General features: G+C 37.4%; 2 protein-coding genes across 9 annotated transcripts in view; one reads left to right on the top strand and one right to left on the bottom strand.

Annotated features, from left to right (window-relative positions):
* The window catches only part of LOC132129311 (low-density lipoprotein receptor-related protein 1-like), a 107,472-nt gene extending 103,092 nt beyond the window's left edge, over positions 1-4,380 (top strand). For 2 of the 4 annotated variants that reach the window (XM_059540856.1, XM_059540854.1), the window contains 3 exons: positions 252-290; positions 928-1,072; positions 2,729-4,380. In XM_059540856.1, coding sequence (XP_059396839.1) covers positions 252-290; positions 928-1,072; positions 2,729-2,866 — 322 coding nt within the window. In that variant the 3' untranslated portion in view covers positions 2,867-4,380. The remainder of the gene's footprint in view (positions 1-251; positions 291-927; positions 1,073-2,728) is intronic. The other 2 variants (XM_059540857.1, XM_059540855.1) reach the window with 1 other exon arrangement.
* A 548-nt stretch (positions 4,381-4,928) lies between these two features.
* The window catches only part of LOC132129758 (formin-like protein 3), a 39,899-nt gene continuing 19,750 nt past the window's right edge, over positions 4,929-25,077 (bottom strand). Inside the window, exons 2-27 of one of the 5 annotated variants that reach the window (XM_059541494.1) lie at positions 24,131-24,214; positions 22,960-23,040; positions 21,837-21,913; positions 19,370-19,453; positions 18,909-19,043; positions 17,637-17,745; positions 17,277-17,353; positions 16,196-16,289; positions 15,300-15,374; positions 15,113-15,223; positions 14,797-14,946; positions 13,697-13,798; positions 12,644-12,998; positions 12,082-12,165; positions 11,814-11,938; positions 11,516-11,718; positions 11,201-11,435; positions 10,779-10,847; positions 10,604-10,684; positions 10,387-10,516; positions 10,044-10,204; positions 9,863-9,964; positions 9,058-9,150; positions 8,796-8,919; positions 7,915-8,050; positions 4,929-6,466 (exon numbers count right to left, since the gene is read on the bottom strand). In XM_059541494.1, the coding sequence (XP_059397477.1) occupies positions 7,959-8,050; positions 8,796-8,919; positions 9,058-9,150; positions 9,863-9,964; positions 10,044-10,204; positions 10,387-10,516; positions 10,604-10,684; positions 10,779-10,847; positions 11,201-11,435; positions 11,516-11,718; positions 11,814-11,938; positions 12,082-12,165; positions 12,644-12,998; positions 13,697-13,798; positions 14,797-14,946; positions 15,113-15,223; positions 15,300-15,374; positions 16,196-16,289; positions 17,277-17,353; positions 17,637-17,745; positions 18,909-19,043; positions 19,370-19,453; positions 21,837-21,913; positions 22,960-23,040; positions 24,131-24,214 (3,033 nt within the window). In that variant the 3' untranslated portion in view covers positions 4,929-6,466; positions 7,915-7,958. Of the gene's footprint in view, positions 6,467-7,436; positions 7,486-7,914; positions 8,051-8,795; positions 8,920-9,057; positions 9,151-9,862; positions 9,965-10,043; positions 10,205-10,386; positions 10,517-10,603; positions 10,685-10,778; positions 10,848-11,200; positions 11,436-11,515; positions 11,719-11,813; positions 11,939-12,081; positions 12,166-12,643; positions 12,999-13,696; positions 13,799-14,796; positions 14,947-15,112; positions 15,224-15,299; positions 15,375-16,195; positions 16,290-17,276; positions 17,354-17,636; positions 17,746-18,908; positions 19,044-19,369; positions 19,454-21,836; positions 21,914-22,959; positions 23,041-24,130; positions 24,215-25,077 lie in introns of all 5 variants that reach the window. The other 4 variants (XM_059541495.1, XM_059541496.1, XM_059541497.1 and 1 more) reach the window with 4 other exon arrangements.

The following is a 25,077-nucleotide window of genomic DNA, read 5'->3' as shown; positions in this document are numbered from 1 at the left end:
ATTCTTGTATATAATTGTTTTTTATTATTTTATAATTGTAATTTTATGTTGATTACATGTATTGTATTGAATACAATATTTTTTTTCTACAATTTTAGTTTATGCTCATACAATAATTAGCAGACCCCTTTAAGTACCCTGTTGAAGACCTAGAAAATTAATTCCTCTACATTCCTCTTTAATACTAAACTCAATTTCCAGCTTTCTCACTTTCTCTCTCTGTGGTTAAACTGCATCTTTCCGTCTCTCAGGTCTGTGAGGCAGGGCAAGCCCAGCTCCAGATGTTCGCGGTAACTCTGACTCTATAACAGCAGGGTCCCATTCTAGTCCATCCTCTCCTCTCTTCCTCCCCCATCATCATACTCTACATCTCTTTCTCCCTGCTTCTCCTGCGCTTTTACTGTGGTATTCCTGTGGTTTTTACCAGTTTCATCACAGGGATCTATTGACGACAGCTAAAATAGATCAACTGTTTGGTGCTAGACCTCACGCAGCACTGGGCTGCGTCCTGTCCCTCTCACTCCTCCTTGTGACATGCTGTAGACGTGTGTCTGTTTATACATGTCCATGAGAGCAGTGTCACTGTGCTTGAAGTGTTTGGCTCCTCATTGACCGTAGTGGACCATGTCTTTTGGAAATCCAGCTTTCTCTAAGACCTTGCAGAGTTGCTCACTCTGGCTGGCAGTCGCATCCTGAAAGCACATGGATGATTCCTCAAAGTGTCATGGCTTCTTGCACATGTGTTTATATGGCAGGAGGGACCCTGGTGAATGTAGCTGTGTCTCTATGTTTGTGATTTGCTTGGAGATAGGCTACTTTGTGTGTTTGTGTGATAGTAACTCCCTGTGCCTTGGCTCGTCCTGCAAAGGTGTGTTGCGAAGAATCTTGGACAAAGATGTAGCTTCTAACTGGTGTTTGTGTCCACAGAGCCAAGGGATTCCAACACCAGAGAATGACCAACGGAGCCATGAATGTTGAGATTGGGAACCCAGCGTACAAGATTTACGAAGGAGAGCCTGACGATGATGCAGGGGAGCTGCTGGACTCTGACTTCACTTTGGATCCAGATAAGGTTACACCTTAATGCTATTCTCCAACCCCCTGGTAGGGGTCTTAAAGGGTTACTCCACCCCAAAATTTAATTTTTATCATTAAGCACTTTACCCCCATGTCGTTCCGTAAAAGCTTAATTCGTCTTCAGAGCATAATTTAAGATATTTTGGATGAAAACCGGGAGACTTGAGACTGTCCCATAGACTGCCAAATAAATAACACTGTCAAGGTCCAGTGGTTCAACCGTAACGTTATGAAGCGACGAGAGTACTTTTTGTAAACGAAGAAAACAAAAATAACGACATCACCGTTAGGGCTGTGTGTCACCAACAAAGTCACGATATGATACATATCACGATACAGGACTGCACTGAATTTTACCACAGTAGAATTTAGTAAAACAGCTGTTTATGAAACACTGCATACTTTAGGGCCAGTGCTAACTATAAGCAGTTGACCTCTGCAATATAAAGGCCCTCCATAACTGTACCACAGTACAATATAGATAATGGCATGTGTTTAATGTTTACATTGGGCACTCCCCACCAGGTACAACATTCTGATTGTTTGCATTTTGTTTTTAAGCCCATAAATAATAATTGACTCATTCTAATACATTTATATTGTAATGTACTCATATTAATATATCAAAAAAATCATCTTAACATTGACGTTAGGTTATCATTGCACAAATGATACTCTACTTTTTCTACTTTTTAAAAATAAAATGAAAAGAGTTCTAAACTAATGCACTATCTTCTGTATCTTATGCACAAGCGCACTCAGTCACTCACACAGATCATGCTTTGCATGCAATCAGACATTCAGGAACAGGCTTTTTAGCACTGCCCCGCATATTTTTATAAACTATAATTAGCTTAATCGCTCAAGAGCTACATTATCTTTCTCAACATGGAGGTGTTAAAATTAAAGCCACAGCTTCACTGTTAAAGGGTTAGTTCTCAAATTTTCATTTTGGGGTGGAGTATCCCTTTAAGTACGAGATTTGTCATTTTGATTTTTAGAATATTATTTATTATAATTGTATATTTGAAATTGTATATTTTGTTATTACTTTATGCAGAAATGTTCTTTGTGCTAAAATGTTTAATATTAAATATATTTTAATGTTCTAAATATATTAAATGTTTTATCTAAAATATTTTTATATAATTTAATATAATATACATTTAATAATTGTCTAACATCATTAAAATCAAAATCACAACATTACATTATTTTATATTTAAATTTTATTTTTTTATGTAATTATATAAAATGTTTGTTTATTCTTTACCGGTAGTTATTCTTGATTGATTTATATATCAGTTGATATATATAATATATATATATATATATATATATATATATATATATATATATATATAGAGAGAGAGAGAGAGAGAGAGAGAGAGAGAGAGAGAGAGATCAAATAGAATTTGAGAGGGAGAGATTATTAATATTTGATCAATTTTGCAGTCTAAAAGTTTGTCTTGAATATTAATTTTTCATACTGTATATTATAATTTTAGTATTGCATAAATTCACTTAGTTTTTAGTTGATTATTTTTTTATATATGTAGTTAAAATAGTATAGAATTTTAATATAGGGCCTTAATCCATAAATGACCCATTAAAATAAATGTCAGCTCATCTGCATCTGTGTCTCTTGCAGCCCACAAACTTCACCAACCCTGTGTATGCCACCCTCTACATGGGCGCCCATAACAGCCGTAACTCTCTGGCCAGCACAGACGAGAAGAAAGAGCTGCTGTCTGCAGCAGACGACGATATGGGAGACCCACTGGCGTAGAGTCACGGCCGGACACCCACCCTCACGCAGACCGCTATGCCTTTACACATCAGAGGAAAAGCAACAAGAGCAGGAACACTTGTACAAAATGTAAAAAAAAAAAAAAAAAAAGAGCAAAGGATAAAAATGAAGGACACTTTTATGTGATCGCAGTATTATATTTTATTCTTTGAGATATTCTTCTGGTCAACAAAAGAAAGCATTTTCTATACATTTTTTTTTCTTTCCTTTCCCTTCCCTTTTTTTCATTTTTCTCAGAGGTTTATATATCTAATTTCTCACCTTTCCCCTCCATTTATCCACTACCTCTGTGCTCCTCAAGATGCAAACAATATGGGAAATCTTTGTTTTTTTTGGTTTGGTTTTAAGTTTATTTTTGTATGAATAGCATAGAGATCAATGTTTATTTTAGGAAAAGCAAAATTTACCAAGTGTTGCTAATGAAATATATGGGAGCGGGGCACGGCCAACTGAATGATACTGATGCTGACTTGGCCCATGTGTGATTTCAGAAGGCTAAGATCAAATATATGTGCGTGAGTGTTGCGAGATGTAGACGAGTCAGCATCGCTTTTATTTCTATACTGTTATCTCAGAGAACAACGCTTTTGATGATTGTCATACTCCTTGCACAGATTAATTATATGTAAAGATCTATAAAAATCAGTGTCTTGACAAATATACCCAGGAATACAAGCAGACTCCCGTACGAATAGCAGTATATAACTGTCTTTGTTTTAGCTTTAGGTTTTTTAATGGATGAAAAGATGCAATGTGTGGCACTATGTAGATTGAATGAACGAGTGAGTGAATCCAATCAGATGGCAACTGTAAGGACATTCCAGAACTCTTTCCAGGGTATCAGTGGCCTTGGTGTGTATGCAAGCGGTACGTCCAAAGGATGCGGGCCTCATCTGATACCATGTCTTCCAGTATGCCAGAAACAGCCTGGAGAAACATGCAGATGATTGTCGTCTGCTCTCGGGCGGTGTGGCTTCAACAGAACTGTTTCATACCACTTCAGTGGGAGCTGTATGTCACTTTTAGTTCACTAGTTCTGTGTCTTATGGACTTTGTGCTCAAGTGTAATTGCATTCCTATGAGGTTTGTGTGGATCCAGTAATAACTCACTGCCTTGCTGCTACTCTTCCCATCATTCACATCTGCCTGACCTGTAGAGACTCGGCCAGCCCTGCTTGCCGCCAAGGGTCCACTTCTTCTAATGGAGGTAACCTGTGCGCCATAGGCTAATGCTTGGATCCAACAGCGCAAAAAGACTAGCGTCAGCTCAACAGATACATGTTAACAGTATTCATCCGAGTATCTGGACTTTCTAACGTAAAGTGTCTGCTTTGTTTACTATCAAATGTAATTTAGTGCAGCCCTCTGTGGCCTTTTACTGTCACAGATGATTAGTGTCACAACCCTGCAACCGTTTCTGTAGTTCTGTTGGTTAAATTTTTTTTTTTTTTTATATACAAAATAATTAAACTGCTTTTTATAGTAGAAATGCATGGTGGCTCAGCCCTTCTTTTGGAGCGACAGTGTTTGTTTCTATTGTTTCCAGCTGGAGAACTTCACGAACCATAGACTATAACATATATTAAAAATAAAAGTGTACAGAACAAAAATAGAAGTGGTTTCTGGATTGGTGCTCTGCTGGAGCTTGGTAATGGGTACAAGTGGTCAGTTTGGAAACCATTTTCCCAACGAAAGCCCGGTCAAATGTCAGATTCTCTAAGATTGAAGGACAAGAAGTGTTGCTCAATAGATTTTGTAAGGTTCATGTCTCAGATTTAATAAAGTAGAAATATTAGGCAGCTAATACAGAATGATAACTAATGGATCTAAAACAATTATTGTTGTCCTAGTACTAGATATGATCAGGGTGAATATAAGTAAAATGGCACGCATAATTTGTCACTGGCATCAATTTAAAATATGATATCCAGAACTCATCCCAAAACAAAATACCCCAAAGTCCCACTTCACCTGTATTCACTCTCCAGTACACCGTGGAGAAAAGAAATGGATTGATGAAATCGTCATAAAGGCAAAGTCGTTGAATCTCAAATATTTTTATTTGCAACTTCCAACAGAATATCCAGTTAACTTCTGCATTCATTGGTCCATTTCAACTAAATAACTTTTTCAATATGGTACATTCATCTTGTTCTTTGTGTTTTCTCCCAAATGGCTTGATTTAGTTTATATCCGACAAAATATATATAAAAAGATCAGACCAAGGAATGACTCCCAAGAACATACAAAAATTGTTAGTGTTTAATTTACATCGACACTTCTCGAGCTCGAATCTTATGGTATTATGTCCCTTTTTTATTTTTATTTATAAAACGGACACTTCAGTTCAAGTCACTGATTGGATAATCGGCTCTTAGTCTATGATAGTGCAAAGAGAATAATTAGATTAGGGCCATATTATATAATAAAATCCATCTTATAAAACATAATTGTTGGTTTAAGCCAAATGAATCAATTCTTACAAACCATGACGACTGTCCTTCATTTCACTAACTTGGGCAACTGGTTAGAGTAAACAAGTACAAACTGCACACCCAAAAGATTGCTATCTTTACAATCCTGGAGTGCTTCCCATCGGATATTCTTTTAAAATGTATTTATATACATCATAAATCTGTGGGGTAAAGAATAGATCGGAGCATTATTCTCTGAGAAGTTTCACTGCATGGCATAAACATATGTACACTTTGTTTTGATTCAATGTTTTCTAGACATTTAGAAAGCTGGGTCAAGAAGGCACCATCAAAACAAGGCACATGGTCAGTCAAATAGAGCACTTGTTCCGACTCTTTTGTTAAAGTTGCAATGTATTTTTGGATATATGAATATATTTACATTAAGCATCAGAAATGTTACAACATAATGATTAAGTAACACAAGTATAAACTTCGATACATCAATATTGGCTATAAGACATAATACTGACTCAAAAGAAAGGCACTTCTTTATAACCATAGTACTAGCCTGGTTTAAAATACTGGAGACAGACTAGCTCGTTCCAGGTAGTTGAATAGGATTAACAAATAATTTGAGTTCATAGTTAATAAAGAGATGTACAAAACAGGCTCTGGCCTGAAAGTCAGTGACCTCAGAAAGTAATGCTTACATTGCACAGTAAAAGGAAATCCACGTTAATGGGCGTGAGATCCCGTTGGATGTCTCTTCAGGGTCAGCAGGCTAGTGTTACTGCTGTCTGTGTGTCAACCACAACAAGCATTTTTCCTGTGCCAACGCAAGCTTTTACAGACACTCCTCAGATTTGCGTGCGCGAGCGTTCATGAGGCAGCCCTTAATGTCTGTGCTTTTATGGCTTTATCGAAAGAGCCTCCAGTGCAGAAAAAGGATTTCCATAAATAAATATCAACTTCCCCACCCACTTAAAACCAAAGACTGGTTTGGTCCGCACTTCCCTCAGTCAATGTGAATTGCAGGATGATACCATTTCAGAAGAAATTGGGGGGAGGGTAGCAGAGGGTGAGCGAGTTAGGGGTCTTTAGGGTCTCTTCCACCCATTCCGGATCACAGCGTCAGCTCGCAGGAAGGGCTGGCTTCGGAGATCTGCGAGTGAGGAAGGGAGAGAGTTAGAATTAGATCAGAGAACACTCAGGGTTTCAGGGGTCAATCTCAGCACTTGAGCTGGATGCTATTATTGCTGCTGTATTTGAAAAGGTTAAAGGAATGCAGAAACTTTGGCTACTAATGTTCTTCAAATTAACTTATTTTATCTAAAAAAAAAAAAAAAAAAATGAGTGTGAATAAATGAGGTCTTAAAAGATATTATAACATTTCAATATATAATGAAACACTATACCACTATATACAGTAACTATTACATGTAGATCTTGCTGAACAGAACACAGATTTGCATGCATGTGATAGACATAAACATGGTAGACAAACAGCACAGTGCAAAGATACAGCGGACAAACACAGCTTTACATGCAACAGTGATGACAAGAAAATAGAGATTTCATTCCTGGATCCTTTCCAAAAGACCTAAGAAAATAGGCTACTGAAGAAAAGCTAACAGAATTTATGGTAGTAAAATAATGTTTTTGTACTATCCAATCATTAGTTTGTACTAAAATTGTATATTTATAAGGTTATATAAAACTATAAAAATATTGTAGTTGATATAAATACAAAAGCCCATTTGAGAAAAAAGTCAGAATTCAGAGATTCAGCTGCAACTTAAGCTTGGAATTGTGAGAAAAAAATTCACAATTACCTTTTTTTTTTATTCTTAGTAAAAAAAAATAAAAAAAAAATAAAAATGCGAGATGCAAACTATATAACTAATGTGGTAAAACGATATAGCTACTTAGATTTTTTGACACAATGATAAGTTTCTATAATATATATATTTAACAATGCAAAAAAAGCAATATTCAGTACACAACTTCATTTGGCCACATAAGCTTCAGCATTGTAGCAATCTTCAAAATGTAGCACTGCTAAAGCAACTGAGCTGACGGTAAAAAGGCAGACAGGAGCAAAGCATCAGGAAGCTCCATGATGCCTTTCTTACCCTTCAATTATTCTGTGCTCAAATTTACTCAGATTAATCTCCTGTTCTGCTGGAAAGGTATAACAAAGAGTTATTGGAGAGAACATGAGAGTTAGCAGATGACAAACCAAGTGAAACATAATAAGGACTGTTACACAGACCAAATCTCTCTGGACAATATGACAAATAGAAAGACCCATTCCAAAAATTATTTTAACAACCTGAATGTATATTTATATTAAACCAAATAAACATCAGTCAGGCAAAATAGATTATATTTTATACAGATATTTTAATACTTTTCAGTCCATTTGTCATAATTCTCTTGAGAAAGATTTGGCCGGTCCCTGTTTCAGATCTGTGAACAGCCACAGCTCGTGTTTCCCACTATTCCATAGTGCTAAGGTTAGTAGAGGAGGCTGGGTAACCAGTGTGTCAGAATGGGTCATGCGAGTGGTTGTATGCATGCACTTTGCAAGTGGTAAGAGAACGGGACAACCTGCGGCATTAGGGGCATTTTTTTTGGGAGTGGGGTTTGGGGGGCTAGCAGATGGACTCGTCGAAGAGGTTGGTATCGCAGAAGAAGCGAGAGCCCCGTTTGGCCGTGCGGGCTGTGAAGGGTACACTCTTCAGCACTGAGGGAGGGAGGGAGGTCAGAGACAGAACGTTATATCTGAAGTTAAGAAGGAGCATGTGTTCCTAAAACAGTATCCACTTGTTTTGACCCTTGGAACTTCCTGGATTTTTTTTTTTCAAAATGTTTTCAATCCTATTAAACAGATATAGATATCAAATCTTCTTTACTGGGTACACTATCGGTCTAATATTAGGGATCATTTCGTTTTGTTTTAGGAAATAAATACTTCTATTCAGCAAGGATGCATAAAACAGATCAAAAGTGAGAGTTCAGATATTTCAACTTTTACAAAATATTTAGATTTCAAACAAATGCTGCTCTTCTGATTTGTTCTATTCACAAAACATCTTACAGATGCATCTTACAGATCCCAAACTTGAACACTAGTGTATATCTCGGAGGAATTTGTTTTTTATGGAAAAACTGCTCTGTTAATTAACTAATGATAAACCTGAGCACAAGATACATGGGTAAACTTTTAGATTGAACCATTAAAATATAAGTTAAACAAAAACATGTTAAAATGCAGGTTTTGCTGAATCTCTTTAAAAGCATTAATAGAGATTAAATACTGATTAAATTACTTTGTGACTGGGGTATATTAATAATCTTATTAACTCTGAATATCCCTGAGTGTTTTAACTGATATGCACTAACATAACAGACAGTACACTGCTGATGTGGACCACCAAAGTGATTGTGACCCCCTGGCCTACAGTTTATTGCAGTCCTGCCTGGCCCACCTGTGATAATGTCTTCGATGGTGCCATCTTTGCCCTCATATACAGGCCGGTGGTCCTTGGCCTGTCTGCGCCGGAGCTCTGCGATCATTTCCTGCTGCTGCTGACGCTTCTTTTGAGCCTGGACCTGCAGTGAGAAAACAAGATACATGTTTTCATGAGCATAATTGCAGTTTTTTTTATTAAAAAAACACTCTGTATCTGAACTTTTAGTTTGATATTTAAAGTTCTACTTCAGGTATTTTTCTCAGCTCTTAGATTTCACCTTTGGGTCATGCTGTTTGGCCTCCTGTGCTAGTAGTTTTTCTCTCATGGCTTCCTCTTGCTTCTTCCTCTGTTCGTTTTCCTCCACGGCCTCCTGCAAAAAAACAACAACACAGTTCGGACAGTGAGGCGAGTGTGATCCAGGTCCTGACACTGCACAAAATACAGGCTACAACCTCACATCTAAACAATCCCAGCAACCTCTGAGAAGGGATATGAATATGGACGCACAAAGATCTTGGAGCTTTTTTGGTTCCTCATGTAGACTCATAAATTCACCAGCAGAACAATGTGAGGAAGAGGTGTGTGTATGAGTGTTTGTCCGGGTTAAAGGCTGTGAAGGCAAAGCCCAGTCTAAACACAGCAGCTGCCCTTAAATATCAGCCCAGCTGCCCCTTCCTGTTATTCACCCTCTATAACGTCTGCTACTCCACCCCTGCACTCTGACGCTGATGCTCCAACAGGAAAGACATTAAAACAAGGATGGCCAAAGGATATAAACACACTGTGTATCCATTCAGGGTTTGAACCTACAAACTATAGATTAGCAGACCAGATCTTTCACCGCAGCATGTTTACTAAACACGGCAGAGAGCAGATCATGTGAACGGCTCCTTCCTGTGCTCAATTACCTGAATGTAGGCCAGGTTCACCTTTCCCCTTGAGGCTTAGAAACAAAAGTCTTTACCTGATCTGATGCGCATACAGAGCCACAAATGTTTTTTTCTTGTCATAATATGAAGATTCATGATTCTTTAGTGCAGTGCCTAGAGCCATTGAGTGAATCATTTAATATATTGCAGTACCTTGTAGGCTTTGATGAACCGTACAAACACTGGGAATAACACAGAGGGCGGCGTGGTCTTAGGACTCTCCCCAAAGTAAAGCACCACATTGTTGAAGGCCTCCTGTAAATTGATTCAATTTGATATTCAGATAATCTTGTTTTGTATTCAGAAAGTGTTTTGAAAAAGAGAGAAAGCACACCTCAGCAGTCTTGGCGTCTTTCTGTAGTTTGTCCAGCTGTGTATCGCTGGTCTGGAGGAAGCCCTTGAGTACAGCGTGGTCGTGCAGACGGCACTCTCTCCTGACCAGATCCATGCCCTTACCCAGCTCCTTAACATCCAACAACACGTTCTCCAGGGAGACTGTAACGGAAGATTTCAAAGAAAGCAATTTGAGTGAAATCCAAAGAAATGTATACAATTTCAGTAAGTGTAGGTTTAATTTGTGATTTTTGCATTCTTGTATTTCTAATTTTAAATTACAATTCAACATCCCATGGGACATGGTTAGTTCAATTCAAATTCCAACCCTGGAGGACACAGACCTGCTGCAGCCTTATCCACAAAGTGCAGTTCATTGTAGTAGGTAGTCAATTCGGGATACTTCTCTTTGACGACCAGAGCAATGTAGTGAAGCAGTGTCATCTTCCGGTCAGTAGACTTAGTATCTAGCAGCTGTGAGAGAACAATATCAGTATGGGTGAGAACAGCACTGTTATTCAACAACAACATCACTGAAGCCATTTCTACACCCAAGCTCACCAGATCCAGACTCTGAAGTTTGAAACCATACACCGAGCCTCTTTTACTACTGTTCATGTAGTTGCCCACGGCCAGAATGATCTATGTGGAGACAAAATGGATAGTTAAGCATAACTGGAGACAAATTTAAGATGATTTTGAAACCTTATAATATGCGAAACAAGTTGACATTTACTTCAAGAATCTTCTTTAGCTTTGGAGAAGACTTCACTGACGCTGATGCGGCGATGATGGCGTTGAGTTGCTGTAGATTTAAATGAACAGATGTCAAATCGTGATTTGATCAGGGTGACTGTTATATTGTCATTTTGTTCCAGGAATAAAAATCCCATCAAACAAACAAACCCTATACTTAAGCCCAAGCCTAACAACCCCTAAAATCAGAGGGAAATTATAGATTGATAAGTCTGTGGCTCAATTGATCCCCAAAATGTGGACAGGAATGTTGTTCCAGGACACCGGGGAAACAAATTTTCACAAATATCTTTGCAATAATAAAAAAAAAACAATGTGGATGGTCATTCTTCACCAAAAATCTTTTTTTAAAACCCACAAAATTTCCCAACTTCCAATTTGTTGAACATTATTGTTGCTCACCGGGGTCAGCATGTTGACGTTATCATTGAAGTTGCCCACAAACGTGATGATGCTCATTCTCTGAGTAAGCCGCTCAATCTTGCTGAACAGGAGCATGAAGCGGTCTTCCTCAGCGAGTTGGTCCAGAGGTCTCCTCTCGCGCTCGTACTGACGCAGCAGTTTACTCTCAGCCTCCGTGGGCAGAAACCGCATCAGGCATTCTACAAAGTCCACTGGCAGGACTTTCAGATCAAACCTGCAACATGGAAATTGCGTCATATTAATAATCTCAGAGGAGAGTTTTAAGAGCATTAAGACACTTGTATATGTGCGTACGTTTGAATGGCTTTGCAAATCTCCTCTGAGGTCTTGTTGGCCTTGCGCAGAGTGATGGCCAAGTTCTTTGAGCGATTGGCATCAAGCAGCTGCACTTTGTTAACAGGCTTGTGGGGAACCTTGCTCTTTGAGCTCAACAGATCCACCACAGGACCCTGGGCTTTCGTCTTGAACAGCTCCTCAAACTTCTCCAGATCCAACTCCTACACGACCAATCAAGAGCACATGGCATGGGTGGAGAGTTTCATGGAACTCACACTCAAAATAATGTGAGAATTTGAGTCATACTCAATTTCACCTCAAGCACACGCTCATCATCAATCTCGTTGAAGACGGTGCCATTGATCTGGTTGGGTTTCAGTGCGGTCCAGTTGAAGATAGGAAGGCGGAACTTGGTTTTTATGGGTTTCTTGATGCGTATGGCTACAACAGAAGAATAAACATTACATTTACTAACATAATTGCATATGACAAGATCCTGAGTGATTTGTCACTGTGATAATCTTGTTTGCAACAAATCAGAGCTAAGATAGTACTGTTTGTTATTATTTTAAATTTTCTATTACCTGATAAGCCGACACTAAGGATGACTGATGGTGATGTTCCAGGCAGAGGTGGAGGAGGTGGAGGAGGAATAGGAACACACTCAGCTATAGATAAAAGAGATGTAATACATTAGTATGCATACATTTTCAGCTTTACTCTTAAATCTGTTCCAAAACCGTCACAAGGGTTTAATAGATATTTAGTTAGTCTCAGTCCAGCTGCTTCCTCAGCAGAAACTGCTCCTTAGCTAAAGGAAACACCCTTAGCTTTTCCTTTTCCTGCTAAGCTCTGTAACTCAAAGAGTACTAAATGTGCACAGCTGGGCCTTGTTTTTCTGATTATTATACACTACAAAGTCTCCAGAATCTTGAGCTTCAAGGGAACCCTTACATATCTGTTTTCCATTGTCAGTAGGTTTACACTGGTGCCAAATCTATATGTTTCCTTGTCTGCCCTTGAAATTAAATGAGTTCTGAGAATCTCAGATCTCCTGGTCAAGCAATGACTCCAGCTACAGTAACTGATAACACACACCGCACAAGATACACAATTGATTTCCCAGGCTATTCTCAGACTCAGTACCTTCTGAAGGGAGTGGTGGGGCAGGTGGAGGTGGTGGTGGCGGTGGAGGTGGAGCAACAGCTTCAATAGGAGCAGGTGAAGTGACACCCAGACCTCCACTCCCACTCATGCTTGCAGTAAGTAAGCCCAGATCTCCCAGAGATGCTCCAGCCAATGCTCCACCAACAAGTCCTCCTCCACCCAGAGCCTCAATAGCAATATCCCCATCAGGCTGCTTGCGTAAACGGATGGTGCCCTGCTGCTCCAGCTCCAGCAATTGCTTCTTGATGTTGTTGTGCCTCTGGAAGGCGGCATCCTTCTCCTGAATCATTCGCCGCAGTGTGTGCACCTGTGAGCTGGTGGACTCATACGTCTCCTGCATAACCATAAGAATGACCAGTCAAGGATAGACCAGTCTAGCATCTAACAAGCCCACACAACACATGTAAATTCCCTGAAAATACTTTGGTTGATAGATGGTGCAGTGGTTGTCAGTCCTGTTAATGCACAGTTTGGTTATGAATGACAACTGCTTTCTACAAACAAAGTAACTCACAGCCAAATTTCAAAAGAAATTCAGATACTATATGTGATCCTGTATTTTGATATATACTGTGGACTCTCCTCACATTTCTGTGGGTCTCAGAAGCATTAGTTATCAATATAGAATTAGTTACTCAAACAGCAAAAGAAACAATCCTCAACAGTGTTTCTAAGATTTCTTTTAAAATTGAAAATATCAACCCTTTGCTAGATTCACAGTATTAATGCCATCATAGTCTGTGAAAAAAAGTCCAGTGTATTGATGATAGGCCTAATTATTTAATGGTAATTTCTATGAAGGTACCATAGTAGATATAAAAAAAACAAGGCATATTTGTCCAAAAAGATACATGGTATCTTAGAGTTATTGGACATTTAGACATCTAGTTAACCAGACTATGCAAGACTATGCCATTTTTTTTTTAAAGAACTCGCAGTCATCATTCGTCATTCATATTACTTATTACAGGAGGTATTAGTATGTCAAGCTCACGAGTGAAGGTGATATAAATGATTGAAATTGAGGCTTACCTTTATGGCTGTCAGTTCCTTGTCTTTGTGTAACAGCTGTTTCTCCAGGTCTGCTACCTTCATCATGGTCTCATTTTCAACATCTTGAAGCTTCTCGTTCACCTAGAACAAAAACAAAGAGCGCGATAGAGAACATGACGGCGTGAGAGGTAATGAAAAGAAAATGAGTGAAGATGGAGAGGCAGTTCAGAGCCTAAATCCTATAAACATCTCTTCCATACCCCTTTAATCTGCATTATGTCTCTCTCACTCTCTTATGGATCAATGACAGTATTCCCAGCAGTAAGACAAAACAGATGAGGCAGCATCACTTTCACTTTTGATACAGTGAAGATTACCAAATAGGTGGAATATTTGGGGAATTCTGTGCTCCTCCCCTAGCAAGAGCAGAATTTTTGTGTGATTCTCTGGTCATTTCTGGTAAGAAAGGCCCACTACTGAGTCAAGTTCAGAGGAACAATCTGAGGTTTGTTTTTACACTGACTGCATACTCAGATTTACAAGCCTTATCTGTTGAACTAAACACTTAAAAGCCCAATCGGTGTGCAAGTCAGATTATAAATTATCAAAATCTGAATGTGGTGATATAAGCAAACATTTATAACATAATAGTCTTTAAAAATTGAGTTTGGTGTCAGTAAAAATTAAAGGTTTGGTGTCAGTAAAGAAAATCAAGATTTCTTTTCACCAAGGACACATTAAATTGATCAAAAGTAACAGTAAAGACATTTATAATGTTACAAAGATTTACATTTTAAATAAATGCTGTTCTTTTGAACTTATATATAAGTTATAAAATATATAATAGTCTTAGTGAAAAAAAAGATACTTCTATCAAAAAATAAAAGACATTTTACTGATCCGAAATAATGAATGTAAATGCAAACATTTATGGAAGTTATTACAAATGTAAATATATATATATAATAGTGGTGCTTGGAAATTTATTTTTTAATATTCAATATTAAATATAATAATAAATACAATTTATTTTATTTATTATAACATTTAACATTTTTAAGCAATGAGGCTTTTCACTTTTTAGCTGATGTATGTATGAGGTATAATAATAAAAGAAAATAATATCTAGTAGTTCTTACATGTGACAAATGTTCTTCCAGCTCCTCCACTTTCTCCAGGGCCACATTCTTTGTTTCAGCGTCCTCCAACAGACCTCCAACATCAAACACATTATCCAGGTAAGCCTGGATCTGCACCGATAACTTATCACTCTCCGTGTGCTTAGATTTCTGGAAGGAAACACAGGGGATTCCTTAATGTTCTATCAAGTGGTGTGACTGAAATATTCAGTAGTATTAAAAATAAAAAATGACATCTACACAACAAACTTAACTATTTACTTAACTTGGCTATTTAAACACTGAATGATTTTAGATTAGTTTGAACTTTGGATACCTCCAGGAAGTCATCAAGCCCCAGCTTAGTGAACTCATATTGCAGATGTACACGGAAGTTCATGTCCTCCACCGAATGGACCACAATGTTGATGAACTGCATACAAGCCACCTGAGACACAAACCACACAGTCAAGCACATCTACATTGGTCTCATACAAAATACTTGAGTTCTTTCATGTACCTACCATGAAGTCAATGTTCCCATCTTCACTACGGAAATACTCCATCAGCTTCTCAAAGCGGTGCTTCTCCTTACATACCTGCACATATTTTGAATCCAGTATGAACTGATATGTGAAGTGCTATTAATCTAAAGTGTGATAGTTGTGGCTCATATATCCTCACAAATAACCATCCCAAAACTTTGAGAAAAACTAACATAACATTGAACAATTTACTAAGTCTTCTAGTTCTAGAAACAGCAGAGTATGAGGTTATGGGGTTTAGTGAAGCTGAGACTGATGGAGAATTCAGATCACAGTCCATTCAGGAGAAATTCAGACTTTATTGCAGACTTTATGGAAAAAGAAGGAGACTGAAATTAAAAGAAATACGTTAGGCCCTCACATTTCACTATGGAAGAATAAGAAACTTATTTCAAATACTTCAATCAGCTTCTTGTTCATAATGCTTTGCTGATTTACATGTGGAACATTTATTTCATTAGTCTAAATTCAAAGTTAGGTCAACCGCAGACTCTTTGAAGACTAGTTCTGCCAGTCTTTCTCGCAGCTTTGTTGTGACTGCTGTGTTGATTAGCTCTTCTAGTTTCTCAGGATAGATTTGGACAGTTACAGGATAATTGGCTATTTAAATCACTAGGCAAACAAAACTGAGAGGTTGAGTGAACGGTTGAGTCTGCAGGCAATTCAAAAAAAACCCTGATCCTTATCAGAAATGTGGGCGGGATTAAACGACTGGCTTAAGATGTGGTGTTTTCCCACAAATGCATGTAGGAAGGGAGAAAATGCCCAGCTAATTGGCTTTACATGTGCATGAACTTGAACAAAAACAACTTTTTTAGCATAATATAGCATCCATGGTGTAATACGCATGCAGGTGTAAACGTCCCAGGATCTACCTCTTTGAAGTTATCAAACGCTGAGAGGATGATTTCATGGCCTCCTCGCACCAAACACACAGCAGCCAGCAGCTCCAGGACCAGTGCCTTTGTTCTATAGGCAGAACAAAAGCTTCTGTGAGCATTCAACTGCACAAGAGTGGCAGAGCAGGACTCAAACAATAAGACGGGTAACATTACAAACTTGACAGATCACTACCCACCCACACCTGCTTAGATCTATCCTTCAGGGAGAACAGCAGCTTTGTGTCTATTGTTATACAATTTTCTAAATCAGAAACGTGATAGCACACTTGCATCTTGAGCCTCTCACTGGGTCAAGTCTGATGCTAACTCTCAGTAAATGTAGGTGGGGTCATTTTTTGTTGGTGCTGTTTTGGAATGACACACTACAAGAAAAGCCTTTACAGCACAGTTAAAAGCTGTGCATGAATGATACATTGACGTATGATTCATTGAGCTCAAGGAATGATGTTTTTTAAGATGTAAGAAGGCTGGGGGTTTTTCCATGTTTGAAAGAATTCATTTACCTAATAAAATCCCCTACTTCACAGCGCCACCAAAACTAAAGGTCACTGGAGGTACTGCATTAATCAGGCTCATCAGCTAGCTACCTACTAAGGGACTATTCACACAAAACAAGTTCTCTGTGAAATGCCCATAGAGGGATTGTACATCTAAAAATTACAATTCTGTCATAATGTACTTCCCCTCATGTCATTCTAAACCTTTATTTCTTCTGTGGAACACAAAAGAAGATATTTTGAAGAATGTTGGTAACCAAACAGTTTTGGGTCCCATTGACTTGCATATTAAGAACAAAAAATACTATGAAAGTCAGTGGGATCACAAACGGGTTGGTTCTTTGTTATGTGAAAAACAAAAGAAGGTATTTATATCATTATTGGTCATTATTGGAGAATATTGGTACACAAATCATTGACTTCCATAGTATATTTAGGTCCGAAAATACTAAAAAAGAAATGCACACAGATTTGGAAAGTCATAGGGGTGAGTAAATGACAGAATTTTAATTTTTGGGTGGACCTTTAACACTGTTATACAGAACCTTAATTCTTACCTTGGGTTCTTATTGTTCAAACTTAGGGCGATCTCATTGACTGCATGCGCGTGAGACATGACGAGGTTGAAGCCATACTAGGGGTGTGAAAGAAAAAAGTAATGTGGTATTAAATTATATAAAAAAACATATTTAGCACAATGCAATGGTCATTCAATTGAGATTTTGTGCTGCCGTTCATTAACTGGACAGACACCGATGTAAAAAACATTCTGCAGAATAACAGGTTACTTGTCATGTTCGATAAAAACTTCATAATACTACTGACAGAGCAGACTTTAATTGCTACTTCCTTTCTATGTGTAGTCAAGTCAGATGTCCCTGAGGTTTTGTGACCAATCAGGTCTGTGCATCCTGTACCTGATAGTTCATGATTGCTCTGAGGCACATGATGCACACATGCACATCATCCTTTTGACTGACTACTCTGGAGTTCTTGATGGTTTTGCTGTTGGCAGCTGAGCCATAACTGTAATAGAAGGACAAAGTTAGTAGTTCACAAGAGCTGTGCTTGATTTGATATAACAGAAACGATCACTCATATGCACCCTATAAAGAGGTACTTTCATCTGCGTGTGTTATCTTCTCTCAGGAAGTGTGGCTATGGCTCAGTGGGCTAAATACTGCACACATCTGACTCCTAGTTTCGCTGCAATGCAATGTTCCTGTCATTGCATAAAGACTTGCATTATAATTTGAGAAGTGAGACAGGAATTGAACTGTTAACTATAGAACAATAATTTTCACTTTCCATATAAAGGGTGCAATTACTTTGAATAAACCAATGAGCCACTAAATGTTTTTAGTGTGAAAACCATTAGATTTATTTTTTTAATTATTATTATTTAATTATTTTAACTATTATTTTATATAAAATTAACCTAGCATGAGTAGCTAGTTTAAAACACATTAAATGTTTGTATTAAAATGCTGATATTGGCCTGTGACTAGGTTAAACCGAATGTATTCATTTTGACATAATCTGATGATTTAATGAGCAAAAACGACAGATTTATTTTGCATGCAACTATTTTATTGTAAGAAATACTGATCAAACAAATATATATTTATTCAATTTATGTAAAATAATCATAAAAACAAAAATTGCTATAAACCAATATTTGGAAAGAAAAAGGTTTGCATATGTGCAAAACATAATTAAATGCAACAGTATTTGTTTAATAAAAAGCATGAACTATCAATCAGACGACAGAAGGGTATGTACTGTGTACAACAGTTTTTTCAGGAAATAAATTTGTTCATGTTAATAATTTATAAGCCTTAGAAATATGTGTATTAAATATAATACAGTCTGTTTTATGGGATTAATATTTTAGACATGGAAGCTCTTTTGCACCCTATTCTTCCAGTCCTTCACACACACACACACACACACACACACACACACACACACACACACACACACACACACACACATATATATACATATATACACATATATATACACACACACACACATATACAGTCTCAAACATTGCATTAAATATTTCTAATTAATGAGTTGTGACTGGCCAGCAGCCTGAACCAAACCAATGCAAGTTGTCATCACATAAGCAAACATCATTTTAAAGCGAGGCAGAGCGTAGCAAGCACAAGCAGGCAAATACATACCGGAGGACGGATTGTCGAGCAGAGCGCACCAGTGTATTACAACCGTTCTGGTGCAGATCCTCAATGGACCTGCTCCAGGACTTAGCCTTGTCCAGCGAAAAGTCCTCACCATTCTCCAGCCCTCCAAAATTCAACCTGAGCCGCATAGACAGGGAACCCCAAATCAGGAGGACGGGGGTAAGGATAGGGAAGGTTAGCAACAGAGTTCAGTAACAGGGGGTCCAGGATTATGCAGAAAGCAGCACAGTATAGCATGGCATAACAAAGCGCAAAACAGAATGCAGCACGCCTACAACGAGACATTCAGCACATTCATAATCATTAAACAACATTGAATTCATCACAGCCTTTGTCTCCAGCAGAAGCCTGGCTACTTGATCTTTTAAATGTCCTACAGATGGTGCTTGGATTTGTGTGTTGTGAAGATACCCGTGGTGGGTTGTTTTTAGGGTGTCACTCACATGACGGCACACTGGGCGAAGGAGAGATACTCCACCAGGATGTCCAGGCCTCTGTTCTCATCGTTGAGGAACTCACGAACCCACCTGCCACATTAAAGAGGGAGATCAACGCATCCTATTAACATCCTTCTGAAAACAAACACACTCACACTGCCGTTTAAATATTTGAAAGAAACTTTGTTTTTAAAGAAATTAAAACTTTTATTCAGCAAGGATGCATTAAATTGATCAAACATGACAGTAAAGATATTTATAATGTTACAAAAGATTTCTATATAAAAATTCAAAAGTATCACGTTTTTCACAAAAAAGCTTCAGGAGCAGCAAATCAGCAGATTAGAATGATTTCTGAAGGATCATGTGAAATTAAAGACTGGTTGATGGCTGCTGAAAATTCAAATTCATGTTATCACAGGAATACATGACATTCTAAAAAGTATTAAAACAAACAACTCTTTTAAACTGAAATATCACAATATCACTGCTGAGTTGACTAGCTTGGCAAGACTGAGATGGAAAGTCCAGAATGGAGACTAGTTTTAGATTTCCTTAATTTAGCTCCAGATTTCTGAAGAGGAAACTCAAAGCAAAAGGAATTCCCACCACGCAGAGCAAAAGAACGTGGAGCTCATAGCTCAAAAGAGGAGGTTAAATCTCTGACAGTGGTAGTGTTTAGACTGCCTTCCCTGTGCAAACATGCACTTTTTCTATACATGCATTCTTTTTTTTCTGCATGTCTCTCATTTTCAGTCTCATTTTCAGCCGTAATGATTGGTTGAAATCTGTCTCTATTGTTAAATGGTTATAGATGCATAAGAAAAAAAAACTACCAGACTCCCAAATGAGCACAAGAAAAAACAGACAAAATGTGGAACTGAGCAAGAAACAGACTTTTCAGACTGAAAAGGTGGTGGGGGCTCACTCCATCATCAGCTTCCTGTCAACCACTCCCCCTTCCTGCTCCCCTTTAGACTCCCTTTCTGTCCGGCCAGATGCTATTTCAGATTGTCTTGGCAAAGCAAGGAGTAGCACATCGGAAAGAGGCCAGGGATCGGACACATGCAATAAACAGTCCTCTGTTCCATTTCATCCAGCGCCCCAAAAAAGTGAAAAAAGTTTAGTCTTAATGAGAAACACATTACAATCCCCTGGATGCTCTTAATAATGCAGGAGAGAGGAGTGTACTGGTTATTTATGGCTCACACAGAAGACAAAGGAAGTAATTAATAATCATATTTTACCAGTGTTTTCTAAGATTTCGCTCCTGTGTGTGTGTGTGTGTGTGTGTGTGTGTGTGTGTGTGTGTGTATCAGTGTTGAGGTAGCTACTTTGAACCTGTAGTTTGCCAAACTACTCATAATTTATAGCAATTTGAACTGAATATAGCTTTCTAATCTTTTAAAGTAATAGTTAGCTAAACTACACACAACTAACAATAAAAAGTAACTTGAGAAAAAGCAACTTAAAGGAACAAAATCTTAAAACGAAAGAAACTAAATCCTTCTTTAATATTTAAACATAAAATGATATAATTCATCATTTAAATGTATGATTTAAACTTGTTATAAATTGTTTAATGTTAATAACAAAATGATATTATAAAAATAAATGTACATATTATTAATTATAATGTTATTTAATAAATTATATACATTTTAATTTTATTATTTTAATGTAAAGCCATATTTTTGGCTTATAAACTTATCTGAAGCTAAACAGATTATTTTGCACATAACAAGATATGATAAAAATAACGTGTTTGTGTGTAAATGGTTTTACAATTTCACAACATATTGTTTTAGTATTCAATAAGAGTGTGTGCCCTTAAAAACAGAATATAAACATTGAAAAGATGATCCCAGTTGTCAGTGTTTCACTGTGTTACAGAAATGTGTCAATGTTTTGTCTGAGTTCATCAATGTGACTTATAAACCTTTGTGTGTGTGTGTGTGTGTGTGTGTATACGTGTCCTTTCACACACTACATTGTTGGATGCTACAAGCTTCCTGGCTCTCCAGCATACACAACTCAACTTCCTGAGTTGCTTGAAGCTGCTAAGGGGGTGGTGTGTGAGGGACGAGATGAATAAAAACCATCTGGATACTGCCGGGGTCTACAGACAGCATTGTAAAGCACAGGGAAGCTGGCAGAACAGCCCAACAACAGGGATTTGTGCACAAGCAAAAACTACATCTAGCTTTCTACAACAGGAAGAACAAAGAAAGAGTGATTCTTTAGAGGGGAAAGCTGAACAATACCACAGCTTCCCGTCCATAACACTAGCAAGCCTATTGTTCCCTGCACTGCTTACAGGAGCCTCATAACCTCACTGCATTAGTTACGGGAGGAACATGGGATGTTACTCTGGGTGATTGTTGGGAGGGGTATTTGTAGAGATCAGCACACGACTAAGATGTTTACGAGATGTAAAAGTAGGATTAAAGGAGAGAAGATAGGAATTAGTTACCCTATGTGATTGGTTCTCAGCGAGATCTCCAGCTCTCGCAGGACTTTGGTGGATTCCTGAACCCTCCTGCGGAATTTCTGCACACACAGACAAACGGATGATTATCGGCACGTTTGAAGAAATACTCTGCAACATCCCCAAAATAGTTTAAACATTTCAATAAACACTAACTTGTGCTGCATAAAACAACATTTCTGGATAAACTTTTAGTGCACAAAAGAGGTCAACACTAATGACCTAAACAGGAAAACCAATTGAGCAGATTATAGGAAATTAACTGATTCTGAATATTTATATTTTTGCATATACAATGCCATTCAAAGGTTTGTGGTTGATAAGATTTTTAAATGATTCTGAAAGAAGTCTTTTATTCTCACCCAGCCCACATGTATTTGATTAAAATTTTTAATAACTGATTTCCCTTTTAATACATTTTAAAATCTCATGTATTCCTGTGACTCCAGTCTTCAGTGTCACATGATCCGTCAGAAATCATTCTAATATTCTGATTTGGTGCTCCAGAAACATTTCTTCTTCATATTATTATTAATGTTGAACTCAGCTGCGCTGCTTAATATTTTTGTGAGAAACATGATTGTTTTTTAGGATTCTTTGACAAATAGAAAGTTCAAAAGAAAAGCATATATTTCCATTAATTTAATAAATGTAAATCTTTTGTCAAATGTTAAATGTCTTTACTTTTTTTGCTCCTCTTGCATTATCAGCACAAGATTTTCCTGTTTAATACTCTAAGGCTGCTTTGACACAATCTGTATAATATAAAGTGCTATATAAATAAAGGTGACTTGACTTGGCTTTTGATCAATTTAATGCATACTTGCTGAATAAAAATGTCATTTTACTGACTGCAAACATATATTTTTTTTAAAATTCTCAGTGGTATGATTATAGGGCTACTCAGGGTTTTTTGTGCAAAAGTATAAGGAAACATAAATATAACACAATTTTGTAATTAAACAAGCTATTTTTTTGTGAAGTTGATACAATTTTTGGTGATTTTTTTATTTCTAATAATACAACCCCTTTAACAACTGTAAGTCACATTCACATGCAACCAGGTGAGAAACAGACATTGGTTATGCATCTGGTGAATGATGCTGACCTTGCGTGTGACTTTTGGGTCTAAATATCCACGTAGTTTCTGAATGTATGTATGTGGAGGATTCTTCACTTGGAAACGCTCCTGACACAGAGAAGAGGGGGAGACAGTTATACACAGGCAAAAACATCAAACATCTCCAACAAAAGATCAATGCTCTGTTTTAACTAACACATACACATATTCTGAATCATTTTATGTTGTTTTGTTTAAAAAAAAATTATAAGTCTTAAAACAATTTTTTGCTATAACTCCATTATTCAGTAGCACAAATTTGTCAAAATGCTTGACTAGTCATTTATAAATAGTTTTACGAAATGCACAGAATGTAGCACAAAGTCATCATTTACTGCACTGATGCATTTTTTAAGCAATTGTTTTTAATAAGACATGCCATTTTTTTTTTTAAAGGGACACCTTTAAAAACTGAAATTCTGTCATCATTTACTCACCCTAATATTATTCCTAATCTATATGAAAGTATGAAGTCAGAAGAAGAAATTCTGAAGACTGGATAGGCCGATATTTTCATTGCAATTAAAATGAATGGTGACTGAGGATAAAATAACTATAAAATTATCATAAAAGTGGTCTATGCTCAAAAAAATGTATATGCTCAATAAATCATAATTTAGCATGATTTCTGTGAGGGTTAGGTTTAGGGGTGGGGTTAGGTGTGGTCAATCGAACGAATAAGCCACCTAGTAAAATATGTAGGAAATACTGTGAGATCGGTGTGAAAAGCCCACACATAGCATTTAAATAAACGTGCGTTTTGATTGGTAATGACGTTATACGTCATTTCATGACGACAGACGCAACGCGATACTGTCATTATTTTTACGCCCGCTAGAGGGCGCTTAACTTTAAAACGTAAATATAGGTCGTAATAAGGTGCTTGCACAAACGACCTATATGGTCGTTTTTTGTTGGAGGACAGGCTCGTATGATCCTGTGTCTGTGCCTTTTCTTTTGTGTGCTAAATCACTAAAATCTGATAAAACTGTGTATAACTGGCAAGCAAAAACTTTCTCTTAACTTGTTAATAATAACTGTACAAATATATCTTTTTTAAATGTCATGTCAATAACCCCATTCGTGAACGTGTGTTCTTCTGGACTGCCCTACAGAGGCAAGGGTGTGATTTCACAGTGGGAGCTTGTGGAGGCTGTACCTGGTCACAGATGAGGTCCCACTTCTTCTCATTATCATACTGCCGGAGGAGACGAGCTTTATCTGGAGGCAAGTTCATAGAGTTCTGAAAAACAAGAGAGCGCTTTCGCATCAGAACACACAGGATGCCATGTATCCATGGTAACATCTCTGTACTCATTTTCTTTGGGTCACAGCGGTTTCTTGTCTGGCACGAGAAACCCTGCAGCCTGTGACCTCACGTCCTGTGTTGACTTCTCATATCCTGTTTGAAATCATATTCATCTTCAGACATCACTAAAATCTTTTTACTAAATTCTCCATTCCAAACTATATTTTTACATTTTTTGAAGGAAACTGCTTTTGCAAAACTCACTGCCACAATTGTGGGTGATTGTCAGTGTGTTGCTATGTGGTTGCTAAGGTATTCTGAGTGGTTTGCAGTGTGTAAGTGTTTACTTGAGTGTTGCTTAAAAACAAACTGCATTAGTTGAAGTATGACATAAGAGCCAAAGTTTACAGAAATTCACTTTTATGTAACTCGGACACTTCCACATAAACCGCATGAACATGAGCATAATTTACAGCAGAGCAACAGCTCAAAGTAAATTTTACTTGCAAGTTAGTTGCAAGTCAGCATGTTCATATAACAGCTTCCATAAGTAATAATGCTCTTGATTAAATGGCACAGACATCTAAATGCAACTCTGTCACCACCTAGAAACTTAAGTTTGTTAACTTGAGCTATCAAATATCCTGGGTAAGCACCACAAAAACAGACTTTTATCCTCATCTGTACTGCTGTTCAATAGTTGGAGGTCGGAAGAGTTTCCAATGTTTCTGGAAAAAGTATTTTATGCTCGCAGAAGCAAGATTTATTTGACAAAAAATACACTAAATACAGTAAAATGTGAAATACAATTACAATTTTAAAAAATTTTTTTTATAGCTAAATATATATATATATAT

This window comes from Carassius carassius, chromosome 46, assembly GCF_963082965.1.
Source record: "Carassius carassius chromosome 46, fCarCar2.1, whole genome shotgun sequence".
Lineage (NCBI taxonomy): Eukaryota > Metazoa > Chordata > Actinopteri > Cypriniformes > Cyprinidae > Carassius > Carassius carassius.
This window is presented reverse-complemented; position numbering and strand designations above follow the sequence as displayed.